This window comes from Micromys minutus (genome assembly GCF_963924665.1).
Source record: "Micromys minutus genome assembly, chromosome: 16".
NCBI lineage: Eukaryota > Metazoa > Chordata > Mammalia > Rodentia > Muridae > Micromys > Micromys minutus.
This window is the reverse complement of record NC_137985.1, coordinates 26,737,210-26,761,664: the sequence shown is the minus strand read 5'-3', so window position 1 is coordinate 26,761,664 and position 24,455 is coordinate 26,737,210. Positions and strand designations below refer to the sequence as shown.

General features: G+C 46.2%; 1 protein-coding gene across 1 annotated transcript in view; it reads left to right on the top strand.

Moving 5' to 3' along the window:
* The window catches only part of BARX2 (BARX homeobox 2), a 66,928-nt gene extending 50,271 nt beyond the window's left edge, over positions 1–16,657 (top strand). Inside the window, exons 2-4 of the mRNA XM_080930646.1 lie at positions 3,205–3,517; positions 7,989–8,073; positions 15,951–16,657. Of these exons, the coding sequence (XP_080786772.1) occupies positions 3,205–3,517; positions 7,989–8,073; positions 15,951–16,232 (680 nt within the window). The 3' untranslated portion in view covers positions 16,233–16,657. The remainder of the gene's footprint in view (positions 1–3,204; positions 3,518–7,988; positions 8,074–15,950) is intronic.
* The last annotated feature ends 7,798 nt before the right edge of the window (positions 16,658–24,455 follow it).

The following is a 24,455-nucleotide window of genomic DNA, read 5'->3' as shown; positions in this document are numbered from 1 at the left end:
TTATCAATGAAATATACCCAGAATCTGACAGCGCCATGGCCACAGATGTCTCTAGAGCCTAGCTAGGGATTTGGTCCCTACTCCTCACTGGTTTTGTAGTCTCCCTACCTGCTCCCGAGCCTGTTCTCCACAGCGGCCATAAAGATCATTAATGACTAGATTGTCCCTCTGCCCAGCAGGATCTCATGGATGGATTTTCATCATTCTGAATCACATCTCTACATGACTTGACCCCAGCAGGTCTCTCTGAACTTTTATGTCCTTGTTTACTAGTCTTCGAGTTAAATCTTGCCCTGAGAGGGATTGTCCGTGCTGGTTCTGTGCCTGAGGCACTCAGCAACCATGTGTCTCAAGACTCTAGCGCACTAGGCACACTTGTCCTGTGAAAGGCGTCCTTTTCTCAGAGGCCTACCTGCCCTCCCCATGCCTGCTCCATCTCTGCTGAAGCTTTCTCTTAGAGCTCATCACTGCCTGCCACTACATTGCTTGCCTCCTCTACTGAAACCTGAGCAGCAACGGAGGTGGGGTTTGCTTGTTTCACAGCTGTAACCCCAGCTTTCAGAGCAGGTGGCCCATAGTCCATGCTCAGAGATCAACACCAGCAGATTCCTTTCTATTATATTTTACCTCCGCCTTTCCTGAGAGGTGATTATTGTGATTCGTGAGCTAAATAGCTTTTTGGATTTCTTTAAAAAAATGCATTTGTAAAAGTGGGCACAGTGCTTTTCTGATGACACAAATTTCATACTGTGCTTTTCTCACTTAATATATATTTGAATAGTTAGTCGATCCATTCACTTATGTATTCATTTATCAGATCATACCCCTAGGCCACATTGCAGATATAACCGGCTCATCGCTGTGTTCATAGGTATGCAGATTGAGCCCCCTCCCCATTCCTGTAAACAAGACTGCAGTGGAAATGGTGGCCCACAGATCTCTGCATGTGGACGAAAGGACTCATCCTGGAATTTTCTTCTGTCAGTGACTTGGCAGATGCCGACAATGGGCCAGTAAAACACCTTTTCTCCTATTTTTTTTTTTTTTTTTTTTTATCTTTTTATATTACCAGCAACAGCAGACAAGCACCTATCACCCCATTCTTTGCCAGCACAACGTGCTATATCACTTTTAGCATAAATTTTTGGACTCCTTTACAAATGAGAATAGTAATAAAACCTAGACTTGCAAGTAGATATTTTGCATTTCCTACCTGGTAAACTTTTGAATTCTTCGATCAGAAACTCGCTTCATAATGAAAGAAATAAAGTGTGAAAGAAAGAAGGTAATTTGAGATGAGCAACATTTGTCTTTATAGAAGCTTCTGGAGACTTTCTTTCTGGAGTCATCTCTTGATGTGTGCAGAGAGAACCAAAGGCCACACCCAGCACCTTGGTTTTCTTGCTGTACAATACTGTTTCTAGACTTTTTTCCCCCTTAAATTTGCTTTTATTATTTGTGCAAATAAGGGCAGCGTACTTGGAGGCCAGAGTCCTAAAATGCCCTGGAACTGGGGTACAGGCAGATGTGACAGGTGCTGAGAACCAAACTCAGGCCCCCTGAAAGAGAAGTAGTGCTCTTAACCCCTGAGCCATTGGGTCAGCCCAGTTTTGTATTTTTTCTTAAAACGTATCTACAACACAACCCTCAAGTGTTAAGAGTTGGCTTTAGGGTTCCTGGAAGTTGTTACACTCGGTGATTTATTGTTTCTTAACAACTTTGTGGTTTCCACTGGGCCTCACTAGAGTGTTCCCAAAGAAGAAGAACAGTTATCTGTCTTAATGACTAGGCCTGGCATCCAGAACACGGGCACAGCAATGAATACAAAGAGCAATGCCAAGCCCGAGGAGAGTCGGGTTCACAAGCAGCACCTGGGGGCTTCTGTGACGTAGTTGGTTTCAGCCCAGGACGAGTGTGAATGTTGGTTGACTCTTGCTTGCTCTGCCTTTGTGGCTGCAGGCAAGCCTGCCATGAGGTTCAAAGGGCAGCCCCCAGTTTTCTCTGGTTTCATCAGCTGTCGAATGTGGGCCGAGAGATACTTTAACGTAGCACCAATATGCCAGGATTTGAAGAGTTCTGGGAAATTAGCTACTCTTATTATCTAGATGACAAAGCTGAGTTCAGAGAGACAAAGTGTGGCTCACAGGAGGTAGCGCAGATACTCTAAACCTCAACCTATAAATAGTAAACAGAACATGAACTTTAAAAATGTGCACTTATAAACTTACATTGTTAGCTGCAAAAGCACATTTGCTTTGAAATTCCTAAGAAGCAGTATAAAAAGCATATATGTGTCCCTGAACCCTATATGTTCCTAAGAAGCAGTATAAAAAGCATATTTGTACCCTACCACCTGTCCATAGCAGACATTGTTAATCAATCTCAGAAAACTCCAGTGCAGCCCGAGAACCCTCTTTAAACAGTGCTTCTGGCAGGTAACTAGTCATAATTGAGCCAAGCTTTTATGTGAATTAAATATCTGTTTGTTCCTCCCTCAAAAACATGTGACTCATGACGCAGTGCTAAGAGCGAGCCCTGGACATTAAGCCAGAAGATTGTGGTTTTGACCCTCAATTTGCTTTTCCTGAATATGTTGTATTAGGCAAGTCATTTAACTTCTCTGGGACTAGTTTCCCTGAAATGATGGAGTCAGTATCCTCCTTCTCTGAATGTCCTTATGATTCAAGGCACAGGGATTTCTGAGTCTGTGGTTTTATAGTTATGAGAAGGTCTTTAATGAAGACCATAGAAGGATTTTTTTTTTTTTTGCTTTGTTTTGTTTTCCTTTCTTTAGGAAATTTGCTTGTTACAGATCTGTTATTGGAATTCAGATGCTATGTGTCTAGCCTGTCTTGGCAGCTGCTCTTTATTTGCATAGTTCTATTGATCTATATCACTGAAACCAGAATTTAGACATTCACAGGGGTGTTACTTAAATGAGGGGACTTATCAAGAAGCCATTTACGGCTAAGTGGGGCACAGATGTCCTCACAGCCCACGCTGGAGCAAGGCTCTGTGGAGCTGACTCACCCTGTGGTTCAGGGTCTTGAGTTGCTTTTTCTTGATTTTGTTTGCTCCGCTTGTACCTTCTGATGGGCAAGAGGCCCTGCACTCGTTCCAGTGTTAGCAAGGGGCTCTCTGTGGGCTCCTTGTCCCTGGTTTCTCCGGCACCTTGTGGTGACTTGACTCTTGTTTGCTTTCCAGGCTCTCCTTCCCTGCGGGCATATCCTCTCCTGTCAGTGATCACCCGGCAGCCCACGGTCATCTCCCACCTGGTTCCCACCAGCCCAGGAATCACCCCAGTGTTACCTCGCCATCCAGTCGCTGCCGAGGCCGCCTCTGTTGCTGCTGTTGAGACCCCTGGTGGTGAGGCGTTGGCCAGCAGCGAATCGGAGACAGAACAACCCACACCCCGGCAGAAGAAACCGCGCAGGAGTCGCACCATCTTCACAGAGCTGCAGCTCATGGGTCTAGAGAAGAAGTTTCAGAAGCAGAAGTATTTGTCTACCCCAGACAGGTGAGGATCAAAGGATGACCCTCTGTAGGTACCACCCGGAGAAGCTCTGCACTTCGTGGGCTGTGGATTCACAAAGGGCACGTTCAGTGCTGGTTACACTCTGGCCCAGATTTTATTCCTCTCCTCAAGTCCTGTCAACTTTTCGTTAGAAGGGGCAGCCTGCCCGAATCTATCCCATCAGTCCACAGTGCCTGAATGCATACTCTGCATCCAATCTGTATCTCCTATGTTTTTGATAAAGTTCTTCAGAATACCCAGGAACGAAAAATCAACAATGTTTGGAGACTGGCTTGGTTCTTAAAGCCCCAGACATTTAACATCACACACAGTGGGTCTAGAACTGTGATTTTAGCCATTCCTTGCCCTCTTGAATATCTGGCTGACTCAGTTTGATGGCTTGGCTTTGGATAGAAAGATCTGGCTAGTGTATTTGATCAGGATTGAAGTAGAGCCACTTGGCAGAGATCGCTGAAAAGCTGGAGAGTTTAAACCATGTTTGGAATGATTGTAACCCTTGTTTTCTCTAGAGGCCCTCTGTCTTTAATTTAGCATCTTAATTACAAAATACGCCTGTATCCTTATCTTACCCTGAGGTGGCTGAGCTCAGGGATAAGCCTATTTATTTATTTATTGCAGATCCTTAAAATTATTATTATTAGTATTACTATTACTTTTATTGTCACTGCTTTGTCCCTATTAGGGTGACACCAGCTCTATGAAAGGGAACAAGAAATCACTGGAGTTGCATGCTTGAAGTTGTTCAGTAGCCATTTAGAAAACAAACCGGAAGTGAAGCATGCTCTCCAAGTTTCCCTTTCATGGAGAACTTGTCTAGTGGTTCTACAATTTAGCTGCTTGCCAGGGGGTGCTCCAAAGTGGGGTGGCATGGGTGGCGGAGAATACTCTGTAGTCAACAGAGCCCTGCTTTAAAGGACATCATGGGTGGGGTGGGGGAAAGATGGAATACAATTGCTACAGCATAGTGAGCTATATGTTGCCATAGAAACGAAAAGATATTGCTGAGCATGCAGGAAAGCCTTTAAGAAGACCTTTGGTTCCAGAAGAGAGAGCATCCTACGTAGAGGAGATATCCCTAAGGCACACACTCCTGTCTCACTGTGCATGCTGAAGGAAATACAAATGTGGGGATTTCTACTTAGGGCGTGGACGGGCGTGTGCCTGACTGAGGAACAGGGTCTTGCTGCTGAGGCAGTCACTGGTCCATAAGATTCATTTTAGAGGCAGCAGCGCCACAGCTGATAGATTATGGGCAAGTGATGGGGCAGAACAGCCCGCAGTGGAAGCATGTAGGGATGGCTGCAGGGACTTGGGGGAGTATTTAAACATGGAAACGGAATGGGAAAAACCAACCCTGGATGAGGAAGAAGCCGAATGCCCTGTGGTTCCTGAATGAGGCAGGTCATTAGGGAACAAGGATGCTCTTCATGGAAGTCGAACAGCTGGGGACAGTCTAGGGTCGACAAGGCCCAGTGAGCTTCGCTTTGCGCGTTTGCACCGTGGTTACATTTGGCCAGACAGGTCTGTGAGTTGGGAGCCGAAACACGTGATCCGCAGGTTGCAGGTGACTGAGCTTCATGGACTTGTGTAGCCAGATGGAGCAGCAATCATCCTTCATCGTATGGTTGTGCATCCAAGAGGCTTCAGAAAGTATGGTTAAAAGTTAGGTTTATTTCTCAGAAGCAAGGAAACCTGGGGGGGGGGGGGTTGGTTCTTAATAAATCTGTTGGGGTTGATACTTGCCCAGGCATCTTGCAGGTGACCCACACAGAACTGATTCACTGGCACAGGGAGGAGGATTCCATCTGGCTGGCATTGAAGCTGACGCCCCAGTCCGCCCTCTCCAGTATTCCCCACATCCCTACGTGACCAGAGCCATGAGCACTCCCTCCTCCCACAGCTCCTGCCCTCCTCCCTGGTGTTTGTTTCCCTGGTTTCCTAGGTGACTCCATTTGAGTGTTATATGCAGGGAAGTGAGAATTTGTAACGGTGGCAGGTAATGGGAGAAAGATGATGACAGTGAGATTTTTCTGCAGCCAGAGTGAGTCAAGGATGCATTTTTCCCAAGTGAGCTAACAACATTTGCCAATGCTGTTGTAAAGCTGTGAACCTTCCACTGACTAATGCACCTGACGGCCTCAGGTGAACCAGGTGGAGAACCCTCCCCCCAGGAGCCGGAAAGGACCCTTAGTACCATCAGAACCCAGAACAGCTCTGGGACCAGAATTGTGGAATCACCCTGGATCGTCCACTTCATAATGAATGACTCCCGAGGGCATAATGCTTCATTAATGAGAAGAGCTAAGTGCCATTGGCACTGGGCGTTTATTGCTTTGGTCAGTTAGTCACTTCCAACCAAATGCTCAGCCGCCCGTAGCCCCTACAGAGATGACCACAGTATGGAAATGTAACTTTAAGACGGGCTCAACAGTCCTTTGAAGTCAGATTCAATTTTTAAAACTATTATTAGAGGCTTAGTTAATGTACCCCAATCAGAGCGGGAGTCCTGGGCAGCTGTGTATGTAAAACACCAAGAGTTGGCTGGTGCCAGGGTCAATTGGCAGTGTTTGTGCCAATGTAGATCTCCTTAGGTAGAGAAAGCTGCAGCTGAGGCGTCGCACCTGGACTGCCTGTTGCACCTGGACTGCCTGTGGCTTAGGGTTGAGCCTGTGCAGGCTTGCCAGAAATAGTGGGCCTTCGATCTGCAAGTGGCAGTTCTCAGAAACCTGGTGACCTTCAAGCATTGGTGGCCACAGCTCAAGTGATGTACAAGTCTGAACTGCTTCACTGAGCAGGGCTGGAGCTCAAGGGAGGTTGCAGGCAGACAGCTCGTGTTTTCTCGGATCTCATGTCCCCCTAGGCGGTACCCAGGTAACCGAGTAGGTTCCTGGCCCCAGTCATGAGAACTAAGGATAGAAATCCGACTAACTTCTTCTTAATATCTCATGTCCCATTTGGAGTATTGGGTCCTCGCTCCAGCTGCAGCATCTCTGTTTCCCCTCCTCAACTGTGCTTTGTGGAGAAGTGTTGTGAGGTGGTGTATGTTAGTCATGGGCGGATTGCGCTCTTGCTCCAGGATCCAGGAGTCAGCAAAAATAGAGCCAGAAGAGTTTATTTCAGGCTCTTTGTATCACATAGTCTTTCCTCATCTACTCCGTCTGCTGATGTAGCACAGAGGTAGCCGTGAGCAATGAAAGCAAATTAACTTGTCTGTGTTCCAATAGACTTTACTGAACAGAAAAACCAAGTGTCAGGAAGAGTTTGGTCCCATCCTTGTGAGAGTCTACTCTCTTTCTCTCCCTTTCTCTCTCTCAGCTTTAAATTTTGTATCTGTAAAATGGGAATAATTATACCAAGCCCGGTGTGGTGAAAAGATAGCACCGGGTGCGGGCTTAGCGTGTGTCTGACATGCTGGCATGCTCTGGAAATGGCTGTTGTGCTGCTAAAACTACTTCTTGCTGTACAAAATGCTTCAACCTTAGGGCTTTTCAGAAGGCTACAGAAAAAAGCAGAAACAGTGATCATAGAAAGCAGGAGGGACTAAGGATTTAATGCCTCATTGGATTCTTTACGGTTGTACATTCCAATCATTGTAATACTTTAGGGTAGCTACGGTAAATTCCTGGGGCTGAGGGGATGTCTTGGCACACGAGTCACTTGCTTCACAAGTATGAGGGCTGGAGTTCAGATTCCGCAGCACCTTCACAAAAATTGTTTAGGTGTGGCTGCTGCGTGCAATCCCAGCATTTAGCAGGCAAAACCAGGGGATAGCCAGAACAATGGGGGAACCCTGGGCTCACTAAGATGCCCTGTCTCAATAAACAAAGTAGGAGGTGACAGAAGATGACACGTGACATCAACCTTGGGCTTCTACACACAACACATTCGAACATGCATGCACCTAGCCACATGTGAACGTGCATATGCAAAAATATTTCTGAGCTCTGCTTTGGGATTTGGGAATGTAGCAGGTAGTTTTGTAAACACAAATTAACTGAAAGACTCAGACTTGAACTGGGAGGCAGAGGTAGCATGGACTCTGGAGACAGCTGACAACACGGTCAGTTGGGGTGGATGCTGAGTGTAAGGAGTTAAGGAAGCTGGGAGGCTCACCTCCCAGAGGTGAATCTGGAGCGATGAGCAGAATTCCTTTTATTTCTTGGTTTTGGGATTGGAACCTACATTGTGTAGAGTACAGGGGTGAAGAGGAAAGGCTTGGATGTTCAGGTTCACTCCAGAGAGAGAATGAATCTGGGATGAGGGCTCTGCCCACATTCTCACCCGTCCAACACAGTGTTCTCAGAAGGGAGACACTCTTCCTCTTGGTGATGGTCTGGGCTAATGGTAGCAGTCTGAGCTTGTGTAGCAAGTGCTGGGTGCTAGCCAGCATGTCCCCAGCTCTCTTGCCCACTCCCCTCTTCCTCACCCCTCCTTTGTTTCTCATGCCTTCCAGGTTGGACTTGGCCCAGTCTCTGGGACTCACTCAGCTGCAAGTGAAGACTTGGTATCAGAATCGCAGGATGAAATGGAAGAAGATGGTAAGAAAGGACAAGGAGTGGAACCCTTCTGGGCCACTCTGGGGAAGAATTCCAGTCTCGGGCTGTTGGGAAGCAAGAAGGATCTTTGGTAGTTTGGGCTTCAAAACAGGAAGGTCTTCTGAGGTGCTGGCTATAGAGGGAGGCTCTTTAAACTTGACCTCATTTTTTTTTTTAAAACAAAACACAAAACAAAGATAAACAAAACATTTTTTAGTCTTTTCTCATATATTACATTCAGATCTAAATTTTCCCTCCTTCTCCTCCTCCAAAATGCTCTTCCCCCTTGTCTGTACATTACCCCTCTCCCCCAGATTCACTTGCCACCCCCCCCCAGAGAAAAGCAGGCTTCCCAAGGACTTCAACCAAACACTGCATAACTAGTTACAATCAGACCAGGTGTATACTACCACATCAAGGCAAAAAGGCAAACCAGTAGGAGTCAAACAGTTCCATAAGCAGGCAAAAGAGTCAGGTACAGCCTCTGCTCCCACTGTTTGATCCCCTCAAGAATTCTAAGCTGTGCAGCTATAAAATATATGCAGAGGACCTAGATCAGACCCCAAAAGGCTCTTTGAAAATTCCAGGTTGGTTGACTCTGTGGGCCCTGTTTTTGTGGTGTGCCTGACTCCTCTGGTTCCTCTTATCCTCCCTCTTCCTCTGCAGGACTCCCTAAGCTCTGCCTAATGTTCGTTCAACTGTAGTATATTGCATCTGCTCCCATCAGATGGATGGATAGCTGGATGAAGTCTCTGGTCTTTTTGATGATGATTTTGCTAGACTCCAATCCAGCACACTCTTTTTAGGCAGGACAATATGTGGGTAGAAGGTTTTGTGGCTGGGTTGGTGTCCCAATCCCTCCACTTGAGTCCTTGCCTAGTTACAGAAAATGACCTATCAGGCTCCATGTCCCTATTACTAGGAGTCTCTCTGCTAGGGTTACTCTCATAGATTCCATGGAGTTTCCATTACTCTAGGTTTCATTTCACTCCTAAAATGTTCCCCAATTCCAGTCATTTCTCCCGGTATTTTCTCCTTCCTTTCCCCTACTGATCCTGCCTGTTCTCAACCCTACCCATTCACAGTTCACCTGTAAAATCTATTCTACTTCCCCTTCCCTGGGGGAGATCCTTACACCCTCCACTTAAGTCCTCTCTGATTGACAGTTTCTTTAGAAATCAAAGAAGAAAACCTACAAGTCTTCTCAGCTGCTATTCTGAACCCCATCTTCTAGTACTTCCAAAGAACTCCGTTCTCCTCCTGGCAGTAGCTAAGTACCTTCTGGCAGTAGCTATAAAAAGAGACACATGCTTCTGTGCCTGTGTCCTTGAATGCAGTAGTCTTTAACCTTCGTGGCCATCATAGTTATTGGGCAGTAGCAGGATAAGCTCCCCTCCCAGGGAGTCTGATCTCAGAGACCCATGGCAGGGTTGGGGACAGGCCAGAATATTTTGGAGCATGCTCCCTTCAATTGGCTCCCACCTCCCAGTGGCTGATCCAATTGTGAGCCTATTGTGACTCCATAGTGCAGTCATGCTACTGAAGTCCCACCTCTGAACATTTTACATTGGAGAGGATGCTATGGACACACTTCACATCCAGACTGCAGCAGCATCGCTGTTCCTCTGCTAGCCATCCCTGTCATGGGCAGCACAGGGGTGGAAATAAAACATAACCTCTGCTTCTAATGGAATTTGTTCTGTAGGTGGAGAAAGAAGGCCCAGGAAGTAGCAAGGGTGTGCAGAGATGCGGGAGTGAAGTCAGCTGCAGACAGATGTTAAAACTGAAGGATAATGAAATTCAGATAAACTGAGTCCTTCTAAAAATCCTATAAGGCTCTACACATATAAAACGTATGGTGGAAATTGGGGGTGGGGGTGGGTACTGTTCTCTAAAGGAGTTTGGGAGTGAGAGGTGCTGGGCCTCATTCCTCTGGGCGCCCCTCCCTGCCCATCTGGAGCACTTCCCTTAGGTTCTTTTACTTTTAAGTCCCACCACCTTCCTCTTTCTTCATCAATCACCATTGCGGAGATCAATGTCTCCCAAGCAGCAGAGTATTGTTTAAATTGGTTATCAGCAATCTCCGAATGAGTCATACGAAGAAGGAACTGACAACATGTCCTTTCGGCCAGCACCACCCAGTGCCCCTGAGGGACAACGTGTGCACCCCGGGCTCTGACATCACCTGTTTTTCATCAGCCACTCTACAGCCCGCACAGTTGTGGCGTACCTGATGATGTATTAGTTGTACACTTCAAAATGGAAGTAACTCAGCAGATTTAACATCAGAGAGCATTCTAGGCAAGTCGAATTCCCCTTCAGGAGAGGAGAGAAGCGACCTTTTAGTTCATTCAGTTCAGTTAGCAACAGCACATGGACTAGTTATTTTTGTATCAGGTAATAGGGTTGAAGGGACAAGTTCAGGCTGTCCCCTAGAACCTTGGAAACGTTTTGAGGTACTTGTAAGGTTGAGTCCTCTTTCAGAAGAGAACTGAGCATGTGGTGGCTGTGAGTGTGGATGTAAGTAACAAACCCCAAAAGCCTGTGAGAGGAGAAGGGAGTGTTGAAGGGTCAGGCAGTGCAAAGGGAGGCAGAAATGGAGGAGGAGGAGAGCCATCGAAAACAAGTGGTGCTTGAAAATACTTAAGGAAGTCCATGCTTTGTATGCTAATCAAAAATATTAATTAAAAACACAAAATATAAAAATGCTTTCAGTTGAGTCACTGAGACAGACCTGGAAGCTAAGCTATACAGAGTAATCAAGGCAACTGTGGGAGGGCAGAGATGCTGCTTCAGGAGCAAAGAGGAGGGAAGGCTTTGTGGAAGAGGTGCTGGTAGACTGGTTTTGGTGGATGGATGGTGATGTGTCCGGCAATGGCGGGGAACGGGCTTCAGGCAGAAAGAAGGAGCAGAGGGGCAGAAGGAACTTCAAATGGCAGTAGCCACAGACAAGGCATGGTGTGCAGTTGTGTTGAGTTCAGACTCCTCAGAACAGCGGGGCATTGTTGAGCTCCAGATTGCCTCATATATTTCCCTGCTAAGAACTCTGTCAAGGCTATCTCTTCAGGTACTGCAAAGGAAAGAAAAAGATAATTGGGTAATAAAGATGTCTCAAGGCTAGTAACCTAATTGGAACTGGAAAAAGATTAGCATTTGATGCTCAGACTCACTCTCAAGGCTGCCAAAGACAAAGCTGCCAAGAGATCCAGATAGGATCTCTAACTAGTTTTGACTGGTCAGCATGTGTAACCTATAGCGGGTTGAGTAAATTTAATTTTGCACATTCGCTGGGATGCTTATTCCATATTCCGTTTCTGGAGATCCACAGCGTTTGTGTCAGGCTGAAAACGTCTCATTTTTCAGTGGCCTGCAGTATTAATGCTGAGTTCTCTTCGGAAAGCGGCCCCAACCGTACAAGTACCTTAAAAGCAGAATGTGAGATGACTCCAGTGTCACGCATGGGTGTCACTTGCTTTTGCATTGTCTCCAGAGAGTGAAGAGTTCAGTGATGACCCTGGACGGGTTACTGTGTGTCTCCTTGTTAAAGTCTCACATCTACTTCACACAGTTGTGCTGAGATAACGTCTATTAAAAACACCTAGGCTAGAGTTTGCCACGTGAGATGCAGACGAGGGATTTTAGCTGCTGTGGTTCTTCGTGTTCATTGTCGACAAAATCCATGTTTTCAAAGAATCCAAACTTTTAGAGGCTACGACAGGAGGTGAAAGCAAACTCTACAGGCTTCTAGGATGTTTCAAGCTTCTCTCTTGGTTGAGAGGAGTACCAAGTACTTGATTCCCTGATTCTGCACTGGGACACAGTTGGTGGCCTAATGGGACGTTGGGCCATCAGGCTAGGACAAACAGCTAATGGGAAAGGCTATGCTGTAGGAGAGATTCTCGAGCCCATACATTTTTTCCTCCTCCTCATCATCAATTTTAGGGTCCCAACTGTGCTGGAGTAGGGAAGGGAGGGAGAGGCAAACACTCCCTAAGTTCTGAAGCCTGGCTTCTGGTGGATGAATGAGGACAAATGGGAAGCAGTAAGGGCAGTGGCGTCACACTCCATCCTTTGCACTGAGCAGAATGTAACGCTGGTGTGAATGTTAGATCCCACAAGTTTGGAGTCTTACATTTAACTCTAGCTCCACCCATGGCTTGCTTTGATGGCTGCAAACACTTTCTGTCAACTGCTTCCTGTCATCCTAGTCTCTGTGAGGTGACTGCCTGAACCCCATCTAAGTACCTCAGAAAGAAAACAAGAAGAGCCACCTTGACATCTTCATCTATATTTTAATGCCTAGCTTTAGGGTCCAGAGGAGGACTGTAGATAAAAGCTAATGAAGTACCATATTCTAGGTGATTTTGTGAGAGACAGGGAGAAGCACATGACCTCATGCCCAGTGGGTTGCCTGGTCTCTCTGGACTAAGGAACAACCTATCTCTAGGAATCGGTGGGGAAACAAACCCCCAGAGAGAGCTGCAGGGTGTTTGTGAGTGTCAGTCCTGGTGCAGGGCGGGTGCGGTGTAATTGCATGTCTCAGGTGCGCTGGGAGGCAGGGGGGCAGAGGTCGATTCGGAAAGCAGCCAGGAGGGTAGTTATCTCCTAATTATTGCTTGCACTGGAATGTTTTATTCCATTTAGAAAATGGTCTGATTGTTTTGACTTTTTTTTTTTTTTCTCATGCTGTAGGAAAACAGCCAGGTGGGGTAGATCCAAGCCGTGTGGGTGGTGTTCTGTAATTGCTGGGCTGGACTTTCTTTTGCCAATTAGATGGCTTCCTTAGACCTGCCCTTTTCTAACTTGATTACTGCATGGGGCAACTGCTTTTTGTATAACCTCTTTCATACCCGGTGGAGCTGCTTTCAACATGGAGGTTCTGTCTTGGCACAGCTAGGTCAAGACTTTCAAAAGCACTGGCATTGAAATCAGATACTGACATACCCAAGAAGGAACATGGGTGTCTTCTCTCCAGAGGTGATTTCTGTTAGTGTCTATATCTTGTTGAAGGTCATTTTAGACCTCCCTTTGAGCTGTCTGGCTAGGTTTGAATAAGTCAAGAAGAATTGCAGCTGGAAAGAGGTGTTTATACAGTTTATACAGAGACTATACAGTTTTCCTGGCTCTTGCATGCAAAAATTAACTCAAAACAAATCACAGAGCTACATAAGAACTAAAATCATAAAAGCCTTAGAAGAAAAATAAGTCAATATTTTTGACTTAGGATTAAAAAAAAAGGCCTTTCTATATACAAACAAAAATCATAGTAACAACAGAAAAAAATAAGCTGGATTTTGTTAAATTAAATTTTTATTGTGTATTGTCTGTATGTACATTTCAAATGTTATCCCTTCCCCGCCCACTTCCATCACCCTCCCCCTCCACTTGTTTTCAAGAAGGCGCTCCTTCTCCCAACCACCCTCTCTACCTCAGCGCCTTGGTGTTCCCCTACACAGGGAAAATGAACCTTTACTGGACCAAAGGCCTTTTCTCCCATTGATGCCAGACAATGCTATCCTCTGCTACATATGCACCTGAAGCCATGGGTCTCTCCACGTGTGCTCAATGGTTGGTGTTTTAATCCCTGGGAACTCTGGGGGGTCTGGTTGGTTGATAATGTTGTTCTTCCCGTGAGGTTGCAAACCCTTTCAGCTCCTTCAGTCCTTTCTCTAGCTCATTCATTGAGATCTCCATGTTTAGTCCGATAGTTAGCTGAAGCATCCTCAACTGTATCTGTATGACTCTGGCGGAGCCTCTGAGATTAAGTTGGATTTTATGAGAGTTAAAAACGTTTGTGCCGTGGAAGATATCATCATAGAGTGAAAAAATTAAAGAGAGAGGGAAAACTGAAAAGAGAGGTCTCAGCATGGGAACAGATATTTTTAAGTGTTTATCTGATAAGGAGCATGAATTTAGATTATTTTATAAAAATCTCTTATACTATATTCTAAGGAGAATTCAAACAGACAAATTGATACACACATGGTCTGCCTTGAGATTATATGCACACACATACAAAAAGCAGTATACAGATTGAGCAGGCTGTACATACATACTTAGGTAAGATGTATATCAACAATTAAAAAGAAAAAGGCCACAAATTTGAGAGAGACCAACCTGGGAAGGGGTACATGGGAACAGTTGGAGGAAGGGAAGGAAGAAATGATACAACTATATTTTAGTTAAAAATATTTTAGAAGATGTACAAAAGGCCAATAAATACATGAAAAGCTGTTCAACATTGTTAGCCATTAAATGAAAACCGCACTGAATGCCCCTCCCTCCACCGCGCGCACTGGCTAGGACAGCTGTAATCATGAAGGCATTGACGACAAGCGTTGATGAGGAAGTGGAGAACTGAAATCCATACACATGCTTGGTTAGGAGGTGCAGCTACTTTAGCAGGAGTCCTCAGAACGTTAGCAGGAAGTTGCCACATGATATGGCAATTCCGTTTCCGGGTGCAGACCTGAAAGGGGTCCGGCGGAAACGTGAAGCCCTGTCTGTTCACGCATGCTCACTGACAGCGCTACTCACTGAGCCCAGAGGTGGGTGTAGCCTGAGTGTCCCTCAGCTGATGAGGGGAGTCAGAAAACTGATACAGACATACGGGGACTATTATTTTCTGATATATGCTACAACATAGACGGACCCTTAAGGACACTGTGCCAAGTGAAGCCAGCAAAGCCTACACATGATTCTGTTTAATGTGGAAAAACCGCCGATTGCCAAGGCAAAGATTTGGTGCTAATGGGTAGAAGGTTTCTATTGGGGATAAGGAAACTTGATCTAAAATTGTGCTGCAGTGATAGTTGCCCAAGTTAGCAATTATGCTAAACATTGTTAAGTTGGACAGTTTAAATACATGAAACATGAATGCAAGCCCAGTGGAAGAAAGTTAGGTCACTGGGAAGTGTCCTTGAGTGGACACTGAGACCCCCAACTCCTGTTTCTCTTTGTTTCCTGATCACATGAAACCAGCAGCTTGTTCCATTCTCCAGCATGATAAACTGACTTTACCGTATGTATAAAAGTAGTGGGCCAACCACGAAGTAAAACCACTAACCAGCAAGGGAAAATAAGCTGTTCCTTCAGATAGATATATTCAACTCAGATATTATACCCCAGAGATGATCCAATTAGTACAGAAAGGAGCAGAAATATCTCCCATACCTTCCCTATTTAATTCAACCTTTCCCAAAGCCCTTCACACTAACTGACCGGAACTGTATATTACCTTTACTAAGTAAACTATGAATATTGAAAACAATAATTTCCACCTGTCTCATGGAAGTTCTTGTGTAGATCACAAAACAGGATGTCTATATAAATATTTTATACTGACATAGGCCATTTGGGGTGTGGTTGAATATGTTTTGCAGATCAACCTATTTTTTTAGGTATGAGTGCTGAGAATTTATTGTAAGGCACTTTTTCTTCTTCTTCTTCTTTTTTTTTTTAAAGGGTTCACATTTTAAAGCTTTTTAAACTTGAGTTGTCAGATTGTCTTGAAAAGATGATCCGGGCTTTGTTTCACACACGTGTGTTTATCTTTCTGCTTGCCATAGATCCATTTCTTTTAATCTGTCAGTCCATAATTATCTCCTTGGCATCTGAGCTTTAATTTCTTTCCTTACCAGAGGAGGTGACATTTTTCTGTGTTCACAATCAGGGTATTAAGTGCCAAAGTATTCGACCCTGACTAAAATCCACCGAGCATGGAAGAAGCAGGCTAGAGGGGATAGCCTTTAGCTACGTGTGACCAAACCCTGTGGCTTTGCTATCTCGAGAGAAGCTACACAGTGTTGTTCAGGATGGACCAGAAGCAGGACAGAGGGATTTCTTAGGTTCGATAACTTCTCTTTTTTTATCCCATGTAGGTCCTTAAAGGTGGACAGGAAGCACCCACAAAACCTAAGGGTCGCCCCAAAAAGAACTCCATTCCTACATCAGAGGAGATTGAGGCTGAAGAGAAGATGAACAGTCAAGCCCAGAGCCAGGAGCAGCTGGAATCCTTGCAGGGACAGGAGGAGCCCTGTGATACCCAGGAGCCCAAAACGTGCCTTGTCCCCTTGGAGGTGGCAGAACACCCCTTGGTGGTGGAGATTCACCAGCCCCAGGAGTTGCCCGAAGCTTCCTCTGAACCCCCACCATTAAGCTAAAATAAAGTTCTTTTGGGGAAGGGGGAGACTGGGAAGAAGGGACGAGAGAGGCAAGGAGACTCTGAAGGAGACAAGACCTCTAAAGACTAGTCACATGGGTAGAGGAGCACCTCCTGTCTCCCTCCTACCAGTGGCATTTTCATCTGAGGCATTTGATGAAGACGCACTTGTGTGGGACTTACCCTTCTTGCAAGGCTGTGTTAGCCACAGATACCCTTGAATAAGGGAGACAGCGCCTTGGATCTGATTGCCCAGGCTTGGGTGATGGCTCTAGGGCTGGCTACAGTAGCTTGTTAGGGTGGCAGGCTGGGCTGGCCTGCAACAAGGGCTGCTCTTCTCCCTCCCCGCTCCCCTCTGGGCAACAGGTTAGCAAAACATGGAGACCTGCCCAGGCTCCTTGCTGACTCAGTGCTTATTTCTGTAGTTTTAAGAGAATTAATTTTTTTGAGGGTGGGGTGGGATGGGGAAAGCTGTTTAAAGGCAGACAAAAAAGAGAAACAAAAAGAAAAAAAGAAAAAAAAAAAGGAGTTGGAGGGAGTTGTGAGTTACGAGGGATATCTCCGAGTTCTGCTTGTCTTGTTTGGAGACATGTGTGCCTTTGTACCTTTATAAGATGGTCAGGTGCCAACAGACCTGATGATCAATCCTTGGCTTCCCTGCTTCATGAAGTTGCCATCCTGGAAGCTGCAAATGCAGATACGTTAAGATAACTTTTATTTTTTAATTAAAAATAAATCTTTGAAGAGGATTGTCTTGTTTGTTTGCTCATTTGTTTGTTTAGAGAAGTGTCCTATGGAAAGAGAGGTAGTCAGTTTCTCTAGGTCTTTCTTTTTCCATGTACAAAGCAAAAGGTTGGGCCCCAGAAGTGATGCGTTGGTCATAAGGTTAGGAAGCTAAGTAGTTGGGCTGCCCCACCAAGCTACTCCACAGCCAGTAGCTGCACAGATGTGGTATTTTAAAAATATACTTATTTATTTTATCCGTGTGTGTGTGTGTGTGTGTGTGTGTGTGTGTGTGTGTGTGTGTGTGTGTGCGCGCGCGTGTATGTATGTATGTATGTATGCTCATGCCACTGTGTGTGGAAGCCAGAGGCCAGATTATGGAAGTCAGGTCTATCCTTCTACCATGTAGATTCTAGTAAGTCAACACAAGTCATTAGACATGGAAGTAGGTGCCTTCGCCTGCTCAGCTGTCTTGCAGATTGGCCCTTTGAACAGCTAAGTTAGTGATCAGCTTTGTAAGGTCAAAACTCTATGAAGATGAGCCTTGCTTCTATCCAAACCTTTGAGCCCAATCCTTTGTATTGCTATTCTCTATTAATTATACAACTTCTAAGAAAAGAAGACTTAAAAGCAGATTGCCGAGCTGTGCTAAGGCACTGGGGCTGGTGCCTAGTGGAAGTGCTATCTTACATGCAAGGGCTCTGGGCTCCATATTGCCAGCATCAGAGGAAGACAAACAAAAGGTCTTATTGACCCCTCACTTTCAATAAGACCAGGGAAGCCCTGGACACCAAATGTCACAAGGGAGGGTTGGTCTGGCTCTCATGCACTCTGGTGGTGAGGCCTGATTTCTCAGGGTCACCTATGATGCCCTTCAGGACACAACACCTATTATAGTGGCTGGCTAGTCACCCATATTGTCACCTCTACCAAGCTGTAAGCTTGGAAGCCAGCCATTAACAGAGCCCCAGCTAGGAGGCAGAACCAATACTGTCCCTGTCAAACAGTCACACAGAAGACCTTAGCGCCAAACAGACAAAAATCTGCCCATGTTTTGCCATTTGGCTGCCTGCTGCTCTCTGTTGACAAGCTGGCAGGGCTACTACTCAGCTTTGATGCCACCAAGGCCCACCTCACATCTTTGCTGCTGAGAAAAGCAGAGGGAGAAGTCTTTCTTTTTACTCCCATGAACAGATGAAGGGGTTGAGGGTTGGCCTCTGAGAACCAGTTTGTATAGACCACACCCAGCTGCCCGTTCGAGGTGGCTTGTAGCAAATGTGCAGAAAGCAAACTCTCTCACTTTTGCCCACCCCACAGTCCACTTCTACCACAACAAACCAAGAAGGCTAGAGTAAGCATGTGGGTGGGGCCAGGTAGATTGAGAGCCGTACTATCCTCATTCCAGGAGACGTCTGGTACTAAGATGCCTCTGTGTGTGTGTGTGTGTGTGTCTGTCTGTCTGTCTGTCTGTCTGTCCTCCCCATGTATGTGTCTCTGTGTGTTTGTCCGTTTCTCTCTCTCTCTCTCTCTGTGTTTGTCTATCTGTCTCTCTCTGTGAATGTGTGTGTCTGTCTCTCTCACCCCGTGTGTGTCTCTGTGTGTGTTTGTCTGTCTCTCTGTATTTTTTTCTCTCTCTGTCTCTCTCTCTCTCTCTCTCTCTCTGTGTGTGTGTGTGTGTGTGTGTGTGTGTGTGAGAGAGAGAGAGAGAGAGAGAGAGAGAGAGAGAGAGAGAGAATGTTCTTTACTGTCTGAGAGCAGGTGTAACTGTATGGACCTGTTTGTACACACATGCTGGTTCACCCACATGCTGGGTTCCAGGAGCTCCTGACTCCAGCTTACTCTTTGGCCCGTTCTCTTTGGTTTGTTTCTTGCCTGCAGTGGTTGAAGACATTTTGCTGGTCAATTTAAGACCTGGGATTATCTTTCCTTGTGTTTGGTAAGGCCCAGCCCAAGGGCACCTCCATTTACAAGTTCATGGCTTACCCTCCAGCCTAAGATGTGCATGTTCTTGTTTTCTTTTTCTTTATTTTCTGATGAATCAAAGATGGGCCAGCCTGGGGATTTATTATTTTTTAATTGACAAATAAAATTATTCATACTTAAGGCATAGTTGATGTTTTTAAAACTCGCACACAATGAAGAATGGCCACATTAGGCAAATTGGCCTTTGCATTATCTCATATACTATTCTTTTGTGGTTAGAATTTGAAAAGCTACTCTCAGCAATTTTTCATCATATAATAGTCTGAAACCTGTAATCACCATGTTGTACAATAGATCTCTTTTGAAACTATTCATCACAACTGAAAACTTTTAAATAAAATGTTTATTTTTTATCTTATGTGCATTGATATTTGGCCTGCATGCATGTCTGTGTGAGGGTGTGGCATCCTCTGGCATTGCAGACAGTTGATAGTTGCCCTGTGGTTGCTGGGAATTGAACTTGTGTCCTTTGAAGGAGCAGCCAGTGCTCTTAACAACCGAGTCATCACTCCAGCCCCATAAAATTGTTTATTCTTTACCCAGCATCTCTCCAGACCTAATCTCCCATCCCAGACATGTGGCAATTACCATGGTTACATTCTACTTCCATCATAGCCTTAAATTCCTGAGTATTTGTGTACCGAGTGAGAATATGCTGTGGTTGTCTTCTGTAGCTGGCTCCCTTTTCCCACATGAGATGATGACCTTCAGGTCTATTTATTTTCTCTCAAATAATAAGATGTCCTTCACTTTTGTGCCAAATAGTATTCCATGGAGGTCAGGTACCAGTTTCTTCATCTACCTGCTGGTTGGATCCTTCGGTTGACACCCAACTCTGTTATTGTACGTAGTGCTGACATGAATAAGGGCATGCAGCTGTCTCTTTCTTTAGCAGTGGGAAGGAAATCGCCTTTTGCTTATGGCTTTTCTGGAAGCCAAGCTCCACTCTTCCTCCAGCTTTATCTTTCTCTTTTCACATAGTTCCAGGATCCTGTGCTATGCATCCAGGTACCAGATTCACAAGTCTTCTCTGGAATGTCACAGTACGTAGGTTGTTCTAAGCAATTCTGGAATTAATTACTAAGAACCCCCAACCCCCAAATTTCCTTGCTCCACCCCGTGTTTCTCTTCTTTCATGGTTTCCATGTGAATCTTCTTCCATGGTTTTCCATTTGCAGGCTTTGCTAAGTGAGTGCATTGTCCATTTCTGGAATGCAAGAAAATGACCACCAAGGGTTCAGATTTTAATTTAAGGGATGGTCAAATTTTGAAGTTTCCTGGAGGAAGAGAAGGAGCTTAGGCAAGTCTTTGAGAATTTGAAGTAGCTGACCATAGAGACATTAGTGTTTCTCTTTAGGAGTGACTCTGCTCTGGCAAACTTGGAGAGAACCTATTTATACACATTTTTGTTTTGACTTACTGCTGTCCAATTAGACTGAAAAGTGGGTAGATTCTTTCAGTTTTACATAAGTCATTAACCAGAGAAAGACCAATGCTATTTTCTGGGTTCTGCCTGGCTTAGGAGTCATGCTGAGGACCAAGCAGCCCCTGCAGAGCTTTCCTCATAAGCATGGCCCCTCTTCTCCCAGACACGGGCCTGTCAAGGGCAGGCTGTTGGTTTCAATAAGGATTTCTTAGAGGGTTCCTCTGGCTCGTGCCCACCCTGTGCATTCTTTCTGGTAGAAAACAGACTGCTGCTGTAGAGCCCACTGTGGGCTGTCGGTCATGCTCTCTTACCCACTGTGCCTGCCAGATGGCTCCTCTGCTATCCTTAAAGATCTGCTAAGACATACCCGACCGCACAGAACTCAGTGGTGCATTGGCTCTTACTATAACTCCTCAAACTGATCTAAATTGATTAGTCACAAACACGTCTTAAGCAGACCAGCTTGGAGTTTTCTGTCCTGCCCAAGTCTATGGCTAGGTCAAGTCCAAGCCCTCCCAAAATTGTCTGTAGGTACTTCCTTACTCTGACCCTTCCATCTGTTTGAAACCCGGGTGGGGGTACAGAATGTTTTGGGGGTAGAGCTGAAACGTACTGTGTACAGAAACTCCCCTTTTGGGAACTGGGGATTTCCAATCCACTTCTGAGATCCCCACTCTCTCCTTGGTTCTGTTTGCTGCCTGCTGCACCCCTTCCAGGCACTGAGGCACCCCTCTTCCTTGGGTCAGGCATCTCTGTCTCTGAGACCCTGGATGCCAAAGGGCTCTGTGCCCAAGAGACAGCCTCCTTTCTTCTCGCACACCTCAGCAGGGCCGGGAGCAGCCAACTCCTCGTATGAGTGCTCCTAACTAACCCTGCCTTCTCTCCGGTCCAACCTGTTCACTCTTCCCTCTTCCCTCTCTTCTTCTTAATGTGCCTTTTGTGACTGCTGTCACATCCTGCCATTTTCCCAAGAAGGACATGGATCCTTGTTTTGTTCCCTTATTAGAGCATAAATCCCCCGAGGCTGTTTTTCAGTGGCTACAGGCTGGCGCTTACTCTTTCTCAGCAGAGGTATCAAAGGTCTGCAGCTGCGCAGTGAGAGGGTCTGTGTCCTCCTGGCTTCTTGCTTAGTTGTTGTTGTTGTTATTATTTTAATGGCTCTACAGAAATTTTCACTGCTTACTTCCAAGAAACCCAAGGCTCCTCATCACAGACTACCTTTCCTGGATCCTGGGCATCCTCACAGCAGCAGATCTATCTAAGGGCTGTGGGGTTGCCTACCCTTTTCAGAGACTAGAAGACAAAGAAATGAGCTGCATTGTCTATTGAAATTCTCCCAGAACCTCCGAGGAAGTTCATAAGGAAGGGTGACAGAGAATCTACATTTGAAGGCAATGTCACTGATTGTGCTAATTTCCTGGGGTCCGACGAGTGTGGGGAAGTGTGGAGGCGTGTGGATGGGGCTGAGATATCCTCAGAGTGTTTTCCGCCAAGAGTCCTGGGCCAACAGCTAGAGACAGTCTTCCCATTTTGCAGAGTGGGAAGGGCTAGAGACAGCAGTGGTCTGAAAGAGGTCGCAGCACCTGGAGAACCAGAAGCAAGGCCATCTAGGGTTCTGAAGGACCAGGAGCAGCCAGCCATAGCCATGAACCAGTAAGTCTAGACCTAAAATAGCACTGAGTAGAGACGGGGTGGACAATGGGAAGAAGTTTGGCTCTACCCTCAAACCTATTAAAATATTAGAGGAATTTCCCTTTCCCTGTGTGATAGTGTTCTTTCTGGACAAGGAAGGTGATTCACCCCAAATACACTAGCAGATACACCCCAAAGCATGTCCTTGGCTTGCTAGACAGGCTAAGAAAGGGTCAAGGTCTTAGGTGGGCCCCTTGTATCACTGAAATGATGCTTAGCACTGGAGCAAGAGGTGTTTGTTAAGTTCACCTGAATATGTCTCTAATCCCAGTTTGTCTCCCAAATCCTGGGTGGAGGGTGACTTGGAGTGGGCAGAAAGAGCCTGGTAATGCCATTTGTAATCTGGGTGTGGATCCGCCGTGGTTCAGCATCAGTCCGGTTTTGCCTCTTTGCAGTTGGCTCTTGCCTCTCTGATGGGCAGCAGACAGCATGGCCCTTCCCATTCCACTTCCCACCTGCCTCATGGTCCGCGCAGGTGTGTTCCGACACCAGCCTCTACCTGGCTGCTTTGGACTGGCCCCCAGGTCAGCCAGGCCTGGGAGGGGAGGGACACCCTGCTTTCTAAGGGGCTGTGTAAATCAGTGTGACAGGCCCCTTTCGTGCCTTCTAGCCTGCCTGACTCCTTTCTTTCCCCAACCCTCTCCCCGTGTGTTTATTTTGGTTGCGGATTTATTAGACACACAGTTAAAGTGCCCATTTAACTCTGCAAACTGTCATTGTGCCTGCCTCATGAATAAGATCATTCATGGACGAAACCCTTTAAACATTTTTTTTTTTTTTTTTGAAAGAAGGTAGGGGAGGTACAGGGGAGAGGAGGAGGAAATGGTGCCCCGGGTCAGTAAGGAGGCCAAGAATACCGGAAACCCAAGCCGAGGCCCCTCCTACAGCTCAAGAATGTAACAAGGGCCCTCAGAGGTGCCTGGATTTACCCCGTTCATCAAGACATGTGTCATCTCTCCCTCAGATGCAGGGGTCTAGAGTTCATTCCTTTGTCTCGCCTGCTAGAGAACACACAGTTTGAGACAGGCAGAGCGGCGGCTGTGCACCTGCTCAAAACGCCTGCCAAGAATGTCAAAACACGTCAGGCCGAATCCTCAACCCTTTGGGATCAGAAACCAACTCTCTTGATCCAAACTCCCAGTGGTTTCAGGCTTTCTCTCCTTCAGGTGACCTTTCTTCCCAAGCACCTGGGTTCTCATTCATACAAATCGCTTGACTCAAAGTAACAATGTCCAGGTCTGCCGACTTCTTAAAGCATCCCTACAATGCGCTAGGGATTAGGTAGCTTGCACAGCTACTTGATGTAGCTGGGGCTCCACTCTTTCCCCATTCTAGCTTTTGGCAGCTTGCTCGTAAGGAGGCTGCTCTTAGGACAAAGTTGAGCAAGGCTGATCCCAGGACAAAACACAGAGGCTGGCAGACCCTGTGTACCCTGGCCCTTCCTACAAACACCTTTGCCTCTGCTCCCACACAGGTGATATAAGGGCATCATTCTTCACAGGTTGGGGAACAACCTGCCCCTCAGATGACATGTCCAGCGTTCTTCTCACCTCTTCTGTTATGTATCCAGAGGCTTAGATGTGTCAAGGGGCACCGAAGTGGGTCGTCATTTTCAGGAACTTAGGAAGCAGGTGTTAACATCTGGATGAATGTGGAGGGAGGAGTCCTGTCTGAAGCTCTGTGTTAGGCTTGCCTACTCTTAATGTTCAAGGAGGTGGCCATTTATATCAGGGTGGGAGGAAATGTGTGAGGAAGATGTGGGACCTTGGATGTTGTCCTGGGGAACCACTAAAATACAAAGTCCCTTGTTACAGCTACAGAGGTCATTCTTCTCCAGATGCCCTTGGAGTGACCTCTGAGGTCCCAGCAACCTTAGTGTCCTGGCCCCACTCCCTGGATCACCTTGTTCCTCAGTCACCCCAGGGCTCTTTCTCCGACTGCCCACTGCCTCTGCCCACTGCCTCTGTCCACTGTCTCTTTGGTTTTGATTTTAGCCATTGCTTTTGTTCTGTATGCACTTGGGTTTCAGCTTGTGTTCAGGTGAATGGGGTACACAGTATGAACTACTCGCTCTCTAGTAGTCAGTGAAATCAGCTGTTCCCAGTGCAAAAAGGAAGAGTGCTGAGGGACACAGCAGCCAGGGCTGTGTGGGAGCTGGCTGTTCTGTTTTCAGGGCAGCTGTGTCTGTCTGCACCCTGGACACTGCCGTGTGTTCACCGGAGCCAAAGACTTGAGTGAGAATGTGTTTCCTTTAAAAGGGGCTTCTTCACACAAAGTCAGAAGTGGAAACCGAACTTTCCAGAATCAGCTTAGTTTTAGACTTTGTGTCAAGCACCATGTGAAACAGCAGCCCGGGACACCTAAAGCAGCCTGCTTCTCACGTCATGAGGACTAATAAAG